The sequence below is a fragment of the Populus euphratica genome, unplaced genomic scaffold, assembly GCF_000495115.2.
Source record: "Populus euphratica unplaced genomic scaffold, PopEup_1.0 scaffold37.1, whole genome shotgun sequence".
Classification (NCBI taxonomy): Eukaryota; Viridiplantae; Streptophyta; class Magnoliopsida; order Malpighiales; family Salicaceae; genus Populus; species Populus euphratica.
Genome location: NW_011499909.1, coordinates 115,465 through 125,534, shown reverse-complemented (window position 1 = coordinate 125,534; position 10,070 = coordinate 115,465). Strand labels below are relative to the sequence as shown.

The 10,070-nt window shown below is 36.5% G+C and overlaps 1 protein-coding gene and 1 long non-coding RNA gene across 3 annotated transcripts; one reads left to right on the top strand and one right to left on the bottom strand.

The window, feature by feature from the left end:
• Window positions 1–2,785: 2,785 nt before the first annotated feature.
• Window positions 2,786–9,838, bottom strand: LOC105133705 (histidine kinase 3-like). 2 transcript variants are annotated; one of them, XR_843849.1, is made up of 12 exons: window positions 8,536–9,838; window positions 7,870–8,151; window positions 7,435–7,604; window positions 6,881–7,093; window positions 6,373–6,559; window positions 6,236–6,287; window positions 5,917–6,146; window positions 5,681–5,779; window positions 4,048–5,186; window positions 3,611–3,901; window positions 2,967–3,393; window positions 2,786–2,920 (listed from the first exon to the last, which is right to left on the bottom strand). XR_843849.1 is itself a non-coding variant. In XM_011037789.1 (10 exons), exons 1-10 carry the CDS (start codon window positions 9,019–9,021, stop codon window positions 3,697–3,699), a joined length of 3,063 nt encoding a protein of 1,020 aa, XP_011036091.1. In that variant the 5' UTR covers window positions 9,022–9,838; the 3' UTR covers window positions 3,610–3,696. The 2 variants fall into 2 exon arrangements, 1 of the variants encoding a protein (XP_011036091.1); XM_011037789.1 differs by lacking the exons at window positions 2,786–2,920; window positions 2,967–3,393 and having other exon boundaries at window positions 3,610–3,901.
• On the top strand, window positions 9,821–10,070 carry LOC105133706 (uncharacterized). The gene is made up of 2 exons (XR_843850.1): window positions 9,821–9,899; window positions 10,032–10,070. It is a non-coding gene; the product is annotated as an uncharacterized LOC105133706 (long non-coding RNA).

Genomic DNA, 10,070 nt, shown 5'->3' with positions numbered 1-10,070 from the left:
TTTGGCTCTGCCTAGTATTATTTTTAGATTAGACTCTTTTTTACATGTATATGATAAGGTATTCCTTCCTTCTCAAAAGTTTAGTTAAAGAAGAGTTCAAATACTATTAGTTAGTTTCAAGCCAGTTGCATCCAAATAGATGGATCATTTTGTCCACTTTTGATAAGTTTTATAAGCTCATTAGAATCGAGCCTATAGTCAATGTTTTAAGAAGTTGTTACCATCTAGTTACTAACATCGATGGTGGTAATGATATGTATTGGTTTTTTACCTTTACTAATAAACCTATAAGAGTCTTAAAAGAAACTTTATATCGGAAGCCTGCATATGTCAACAAATAAAAGGGGAGATAACTAATTGTAAGGTATAGCAGGCTAGTTAGTCCTAGAGGTGGAATGCAACAAATTTAAGGCTACTTCTATTACTGGAAGGTTCCTCCTCATGATGTAAACAACAAGCTTTATCTGAACTCAGACGAGAAGAAAACACATGTTGCGCTCACCTCAACTTCAACTGAGTATAAAGTCAATATGATAGCCAAAGGATATTATCAAGCTTCTTTGCAAAATATGCAGCTTCATTATTCTTTTGTTATTGGAGATATATACAACCGTATCAGTGAGACTCCAAATTTATCCTTTTCAAGGTAAATTTTATAATCATATTATGAAGAATAAGTTCATCCTATCCTTGAAAGATTAGGAGATTGTTGCCCTGGATATCACCTAGAAAAAGAAGACATCATCATTATGAATAATTTAATTCATATATATATATATAACTTATATTCTTAGTCATTAACCAGGTATAATTTTTTATTGCCCTTTAAAGTGTAATCATCTTGATGATATTTTTGTTGAGATCATGATCTCATTCTAAAGGAGGAAAGAATAGAGTTTCTCTAAAAAATATCTTTTAGGTGGTTAACAACTAAGTTCATAAATTTACCTAAATCAGGCTATGGACCGATAAAATAATTTTGATCTTCAAAACTCATTAAAAATTAAAGGGGCAGTGTACAAGAAATCAAATCATACATTAACGATAAAAGCTTCAAAAGTAATTGAATTTGCACCAATAAAAACCATAAATTTGATACATAATAGAAGCACATTCTAGATCTCTCTCTCTTTTTTTCATTTTAGATAGTGAAGAGGAGTCTTTCATTCTATTCTATTCATCAATATTGATCACAGATAGTGGAAAAATTCTTTTTTTTTGTCCCAACCCACAATCTATTTTTAGTTTTAGTCTATTTTTAGATAATTTTTTGATAATGTTCTTTTAATCTTATAACAAGTCTGTATTTATTATGATTATTAGATCAGATTGCTTAAAATTTTCACTTGTTTTACGGTTTAAACTAACATTCCTCTATCACTTGTTGAAATATTTCTAAAATATTGAGGGTCTAATTATATTCATGAAGTTGGCAAATGTCTAGTCTAAATTTGCTCGTCTCATTAAGCCCACGAGCTGGTAGAAAAACTAATACTTAGGGCGATCAAGTTGTTGTATAGTTTTTCCTACTCATTAAAGAGTTGTTGAAACTCTAATGGAATAGATGTGTCAAGAACTGCAAGAAGGTCCGTCACACATCCCGTTCTAAAAGTGTTTTTTTATCATCTACCTTTAATAGTGATTTGGGATGTTAATAGACCAGTTTTAGAAGAATTATCTATGGATTTTTTATCAAGTTCTCATAGACGATGCCAATGATTATGTTCTAAAAAATTCAAGTAGCTTGAAAGCAAAACTTATATCTTAGATAATCGATAAATCTTTTAGTTCTAGCAATCTCATTTTTCCTGGCCAAGGTCACTGGTGGTTGGTGTCTAATACCTGTTAAAAATTCACTTTAGTGAATTTACGAACTCCATGGTACTTAAATAAGCATATTTTTAAGAGAAGATGATATTTAAGATAAAAACTTTAAAAATAAATATACATTAAAAAATGGAGATTAAAAACCCCTTCTATTGAAGACTTAATAGGTCTTTATAGTGTATTTTTCTTACCCATGGAGATGACTCGAAGATCTTTTTTATCTAATAGCATTTAACTCTTCTTTTTAAAGAGAAAAATATTTATGATTTTATTAAAGAAAAATATCCCTAATTCTATTAGAGAAAAAAAATATCTGATTTTGTTAAAGAAAAACTATCTCCAACTCTATTACAGAAAATATCTTTGTACAGGTGTGAACTAAGTGCTTAATTAAACTAATGATACTAGATTAGTGCTTAATTAAACTCAATGATACTAGATCATAACCTGACCTTCTGCTTCTACACATGAGGATCCCTTCTACACATGAGTATCCGAAGAAAATAAAAATAAAACACGTTGTTACATCACAAAGCTGCTTGTTTGCCCTTTATTCGTTCATGCAAGTAGAGCACTTTGCTGATGATCAAATTTAAATTCAATCTTGCCGAGAATGTATGGACTCGTGGCGTATATACATGCCTGTCGGTGCCTGGATGCACTTATTGCGCCATTAAATGCATTGCAAAAATAAATAAATAAAAAATTCGAAGATATTAAGAGTATATAATATAATGTATACCATCGAAAAACATCCTATCCTTCGTATAATTACTAACGGGACTCTCATTTCTTAGCACTGTTCGTCAAAAGCAGAAGGAATAAAACCTTGGGACAACAGCATCTATCACTTAGACAAAGCGAGACGAACCTCTCAAGTTCCGATAAAAAGTACTTCAGCAACAAAGAACACGGCCATGGGCCATGATTCACACGTGTTCTCGAAAACAATAATGAAGCGAGTCAAATGTCATGAGTAGACAAGAATCTTGAGATTAATCAATTTTTTTAGAATGCCACTGTTTAAGTTACATCAATTCTTCGTAGCACAAACTTTTGGTATTGTTAGAAGCCACATCTAACAAGAAGTAACCTAGCATGGTACTTGGTATTGTTAGAAGCCACATCTAACAAGTAACCTAGCATGGTATACATCAACATCTTTATTAAAGAGATAATATACATGAAGCATTCTCTCCTTCGTTGCCAAGAAGCTATCTTTCCTTCCAGCAGAATCTTGTATCCATGCCACAATCGGTGGCCCACGAAAGAAAGAGAGACCTCTTCGGCTTGTCAGCAATTTCTTACTTCATAGGGAGGAGAAATGCAATTCCGTGTTTTCTATGATACACTCGGGTAAGTTGATTTCTTCATCCAATGGAAAGTGGTATTGAATTCGAAGTCCTATTCTAAGAGTTCTAATGATAACTGACAACTAGGAGATGAGGTCTACAAGGAAAAGGGAACCAGGTTCACTGTGCAGCTCGTAAACCAATCAATGAAAACTAGAGCCCAACCAGTCAATCATGGCTTGTATTTACACTCCGCAACAAAACAAATATTTTCCTGGAGAAAGATCATGCAGATCAGGAAGTTAACAAGCTTGTAAAGTAGCCAATGTAACTTGAGGTTTATAATGAAGCACTCGAGGAACAATTGTGAAAGGCGTGCTTCAGGTTTTGAAAATGAAAAAAAAAATGTGTTTCCAGTAATATTATAAGAAAAATCTTTCAATGCAAGACTACGAAAATCAAGAATCAACTTTGGGAAATGGAACACTCACTGTTCAGGAGAACTCCCAGCCCATTCAAGCCCTTGAGAAGAGGTGCTTGAGCTCCTGTCATGGGTAGCCTTCAATAGTAGCTCTCTCTATAAATTCACGTTGGGCGTTGGCTGTAAAAAACGTGAAACTTCCTGATAAAGCTGTTCAGCTTCAAATGGCTTGGAAACATACCCATCCATTCCACATCTTTGGCATTCCTCATATGTAGCCTGGATCACGTCCGCAGTCATTGCCAGTATTGGTATATGCCCATTTGACTCCATATCCCGAATTCTCCTTGTAGCTTCAAACCTAAGGGAGAGGGCATTGATTTTAGAATTAGCACCAAATATATCCAAGGATATATAAATACAGATAAAATATCGCGTACAAATAAAATAAGCATGAACAGGAAGAAAACTGACATTAAAATCTTAAAGGCATGAACTATCACATACCCATCCATTTCTGGCATTTGGATATCCATGAAGCACGCATCAAATTGGTGAGGTGGCTTGAGCAATTTGATCGCCTTCTTGCCACTATCTGCAAGGATAACTTCAGCTCCATACTTCTTCAAAGCAGCAGCAGCTACTATGAGATTCACTTTATTATCATCTACAATAAGAATTTTTCTTCCAACAAGATGGTTGCAAAGAGACAAACTGGGGTGTTCTCCATTGCGGGGATTCCCCTTATTCCCGCCCATTGCTCGTTGTAAAGATGCGGCCAGCATACTCGCCTTGAGGGGCTTGGTTATGACTCTTAGAGTATAAGCACCAGAAGTTGCTGTGTTTGTTCTGGAAGAACTGAGAGAATTTCCCAAAAGGAACAGTTTTGGAGAAACCCCACTCTCAATTTTTTGTAAGTTACTGACAAAGTGAGCTGAAATGCTTGAGTCCTTATCCCAAACTTCCTGTTCAACAAAGATCATTTTGAAGACTCTATTTTCATTGCTTATGATAGATAAACCTTGATTTAAATCAGAAACCAATTCAACATGTATTCCTAGCCGCTGGATCTGATATCTTGAAACATTGGCCCTAACAGGCTTGGGGTCAACAACCAATGCAGTCATGTCTTGAAATTCTGAAGGCGTTGTGTTACATTGGTTTTTTATTCTCTGCTTCTGCTGCTTGGTGTCATTTGAATTGGAGCAGCCGTTTCTGAATACAGCAGTGAAAGTGAAGGTGGACCCAATATCTGGTATGCTAGCGAAGCCAATTTCCCCATTCATAAGGCCAACCAAACACTTGCTTATGCTCAGGCCAATGCCTGTGCCTCCATATTTTCTGGAAATGGATGGATCAACCTGCATAAAAGGAGTAAAAACACGAGGTTGGGCTTCTAGAGGGATCCCTTCCCCTGTATCCTCAACCGACACTATTAGATTGACAAGGTCAGAAGAGGATGGTGAGAGAGTATGACTTGAGCCCTCACGACTGAAAATCTTAAATCCTGCACAACTCCTGCGTCTATCTGCAACAGGCAGACCACTCAAGGTGTTTAGTGATGATGATTCTGTCTCGACATCTATCGAGTCCATCACCTCCTCAACAGGATGAACAGTGAGAAAGATGTGCCCTTTCTTTGTAAACTGGAAGGAGAGATACAAAAAACATCAATCAGCATATCTTTTCTTTTCTTTGATAGGGGAAAAATCCAAAGGAGAGCCTAAAGACAAGGCACAATATTCATTATTCCACTGTTCCTGAGAAAGGTTATTTTTTTTATTTTTTTTGTCACAAAGGGGGCTGATTCCCACCTAACATAGCAAGCACAAAGAGAGATCCCTTCAAGATCACTGGGCAAGAAATTATTAGCTAATCCAGCTGCCTGAACTAGAAAAAAGTGAAGACCAAAGTCTACGCCTTACCATCAAGAGTTTTAATGAAAAAGAGGCACAATATCAAATCTCAAAATAAATTTGCTTTGCATGGCAATACACCGTGGCAGGTTGTGTTTTCTCCTGTACCACTGTTTGTTTTCTCAAATTTTCAGTTAAATGAGTTTTACCACAACTGCATATCAATTTACAGAATTAAATTTATTCGTTACCAAAGAAAATTAAAGACATGGCTGGGTACTTACTTTAATTGAATTCCCCATGAGATTGGTAATAATTTGCCGAAACCTCCCTGGATCACCGATTAGCATTTCAGGAACACCATCAGACACGTAAACTGCCAACTGTTCTCCCACCAGTTTGTATAATGAAAATTTAAAATTTAGTTAGCAGACAATGAAAAAGAACCAAAGAAGGATCACAGATGAGGAAGTATGGCCCAAAGGAAACCAAGTAACACATTTCGAGAAACATATATTACCTCAATCCCTTTCTCATGAGCCTTGCCAGAAAAGAGTGCCAATACATCATCCATTATTGCCCTCAAATCGAACTGCATTTCCTCAAGCTCAATCTTACCAGATTCAATCTTTGCTTGATCCAAAACCTCATTTATAAGCGAGACTAGAGCTTTTCCACTGTCTTGTGCGGTTCTAACATAATCTTGCTGATTCGCATCTAGATCTGTGTCCATAAGCATATGCAGCATTCCTGAAATATGAGAAGAGGTACTATCATGAGTGCATGAACTTTGTGTTGTTCCCTATACTGGACAAATGATGGATAACTTCAAAACTCACCTAGAACACCATTCATTGGGGTTCTGATCTCATGGGAAACCGTAGCAAGAAACTACAGAAAGTTGGAAAGTTACTGAGGACTGCATGCCATAATGCATAAAACCTAAGAAAATGAGCAGAATAGAAATGCCAAATACCTGAGATTTTGCAACATCAGCTGCCTCGGCTTGTTTTGTAAGCTCCATCATCTTGTGGCAATCATCTTCAACTTTAGCAATCCGATTCATAGTCGCATGGAATATGTACCCAATAAGCAATGCAATCACAAGGATGCCAATTGATGTTGTTATTGCTAACCATGGCCATGGTGGTTTTTGTTTGAATCTGCATTGAGAGACAACTCGTTTACGCAACTGTTTCAACATATATATAGTCAAACACATTACAATATCGATTTAGCTCCTCCCAGATGGAAGGTTCTCTGTATCTATTAAATAATAATGACATAAGCACATCATTACATAAAAATTTGGACATACCATTTCACCATATCAATATACTACAAGGCTATCTTTCTTATTGAATTAAAGAACTTTTTGTGGTATCTTGTGGTAAGGTAGTGCATAGTAAATCAAATAGAGAGGCCTATTTCAGACACAAGTTGAACCTCATGCCATTCAACAAAAGAGAGATTTTATTGATTACCTGCAGCGCATCTCATGCTTTCTGAAAGGATCTTCCAAATTAAGGGAGCTGACATGTTCCAGCCCATCATCTGATACATTTGAACCATACATGCTGATAGGGTGAGACTGATTAGTAGTGTCATACACATTCACTAGGATAGTCTGCTTGCTTGCAAGCTGTTGAAGCAGCTTCTCAACGAGTGACTCGATGTCAAAGATTCCTCCAAGGTACCTGATTGGAGAAGGGAACATCAGAAAAGCTGCTTATTAATTATATTTGTCATCACAGTGACAACTCTATATTTTCAAGCCTATTACTAGAGCATAACTTCGAGGAAATCCTTACAACATAAAATTTGCAAACATTAATTTTTCTTTCCATACAAATGACTCAAAGTAGGAAAACAGTTCAATATTTTCTAGCATCACCCTCGCTTCTGGATTTAAATCAGTTTTAGGATCAATTCCCACATTAATTCTGAACTCTTTATTTGATCAAGCATCATGAGAGGGAAAATATATGAATTAAGTAATAAATTTTCTAGTCAAATTTACAGTTGACTAAAATCATACCCATCAGTTGCTTGAATCCTCTCATTTGGAGTTGCATTAGATGGGAGGTCTGTCTTGTACACAGCAAACGTCAAAATAACCCCAAGACGGTTAGTTTTGAGTAATCTGAAAGGAGCAGTTAGAACCCCCTTTCCAGATGCTCTAGCACGCAACACATTTTCACGATCTTCCTGTCAAGGATGTAAGCAAGAAGTCATAGATAAGTTCATTTAAATCAGCAGTGCAGCTCTCAAGGAATTGAAAGCATAGCTTAACAAAAATTATGAGGCCACGGGAAAAACAATAATGTGAAGTTATCACCAGGTTTTTTATTTCTTGGTATTTCACCGTGTCCCATTAGCGAACATTAGAATAATTTTAGTCAAATAGGTGATTAGCCAAGGAACTGAACCACAAGAAACATTTAAGAAATTGTGAATGAATAAAAAGGCTTACAGTTCCTGAAAGCATATCAAGGGAAACCACATGTGCAACAGTATCCTGAGCAAAGATGACAGGAGCATATTCTTCCTGAATTGGGGATGGCTCCAATGCTTTAGGGGCATTGTCATCCTTACGGACTGGGTTTTGTTCAAAGGAATCCATCCTCTTAATAGTCCAGCCTTGTTGCTTCTCAAATTGTTCCCTTTCAGAATGGAGCACCCTTACAGCATAGGCCACACCACTTGTGAGGGGCCTCTCAAAAGCGGTTCTTTCTGTATACCTCGCAAAAGTCCTCTGCAATTTAGAAGTCAGTTTATATTTTGACTAGATAATACCAATGATAGACAAGAAGAACCCAGATCTAGTTCTAAGCTAAACCATTGACAGTATGAAATAGAGACCTCAAATAAATTCACCAAATTAACACCATGGACTGATCTCCAATCACAGGAAAAGCTTAGAATAACAAAACTACGCACCAAAATTATAAAATATACTAAAGGCAGCTGCGTGATTAAGAGCCTAGATTGATCAAATTGAGCAAGTAAATGGATCAACGCTAGTTTTTAAACAATTTTACTTTCTCGAATAAACCAAGTAAGCCAGTTAAGCACTTCTAGAAGAATTATCAATCTCAAACAGATTTAGTATTCAAAATTTGAAGGAGATCTAGTTAACCTGATCAATCGCAGAAGGGTTTTTGCCATGGTGAAAAGTTGAGATCAAAATGGACATGGCCTGCACATGGTTCATGCTCACATTAAACTGATCCTGTAGCATTCTAGCCCTCTCATCACACATACTTGCAAGTGTCTCTTTCCTCTTCTCAAAAGCTTGTGAGCTCATGTACCAGAAGATCCAAACAGAGACAATGATCCAGCCAACTATCCACGCGACCAAAAGCTTTCGCCACCATGTTTTTCTAATTCTCTTGGAACCAATATACTGGTAGTAGAGATGATGGATCTTGCAACTATTCCCTGAAACTTTCTCCAAGCATTTGAGCCACATCTTGCCACCATCACCAAGCAAACCGGCCTTGGTCTCCAAAATTCCACCATTAATGAACCAGTTCATGGAAATTACTGATACAATCCAGCAACATAGCATCCAAAGTAGATGCCGCACCTTTAAACCAAACCCATATACATGAAGTAAACTCATCCAAAACAGTAACGAACACGAGATATCTAGAAACAGTACCAGAGGTTTAAGGGGGTCTTACTGACTACCTCATCCTAGTGTAGAAAAAAAAAATAAAGAGAAAGAAAAGGAGCCACTATCAAATCTACAGAGACTGTCTAGTAGAACCCAGCATCAAGAGAAATCCTTACTTCAGAGAACAAGAAGAGGCACAGTTAAATGAAGAATAGCTAGCAAACTTCACCTGACTCGAAATCCAAATACAAACTAGTGGAATTCGAAAAGGAGATATGTTGTTTCAGGAAAAGATGCTATCTTATCCACCAAAACAGCTGCAAATTTCAGATTTTGAATGCTAGAAGAGGACCCAATATTGAACAAGATAAGAAATTCACATATACACCCACAAGAAAAAAGAATCAAAGAATCCTCAAGATTCTTGGGTTTCTAATCCAAAAACAGAACTTAGATGGTTTTTTTCCTGTTAATTACCAACCCAAAAAAAAACCAGAACAAGGAAAGGACCAGGCCAAACAAAGACTCGAAATTCAGCTTCTATTAAATCACAATCTCCAACACCCAACAAAGATTCTAGCAAGAAAATCAAGTTTGACAAGAGGGTCCTTACAAATTACTCAACTCAAAACAATAAGGAGAAGAAGATCAAGAACCACTGTTTAAGGTTTGACTCTCAGCTCTCCAGCGTTATCACCAAGTTCATATGCACACAAGTGATTACACGAAGCAGCAAGGACAACAAAAGTACAACAAGTCTTGGTTCTAGTAGTGCTAGTAGAAAAGGAAGGTAACAAGCGAGTTATTCATGGACACACTTACAAAGGGAGAATCTATGAAATAAAGATGAGGAGAGAAAGGTTATAGAAAATGTCTGCTACCATGCCCCCATTATCTCTAGTAGTGCTAGTAGAAAAGGAAGGTAACAAGCGAGTTATTCATGGACACACTTACAAAGGGAGAATCTATGAAATAAAGATGAGGAGAGAAAGGTTATAGAAAATGCCTGCTACCAGGCCCCCATTATCTCTATCCATACCATAAAAATAATTTCA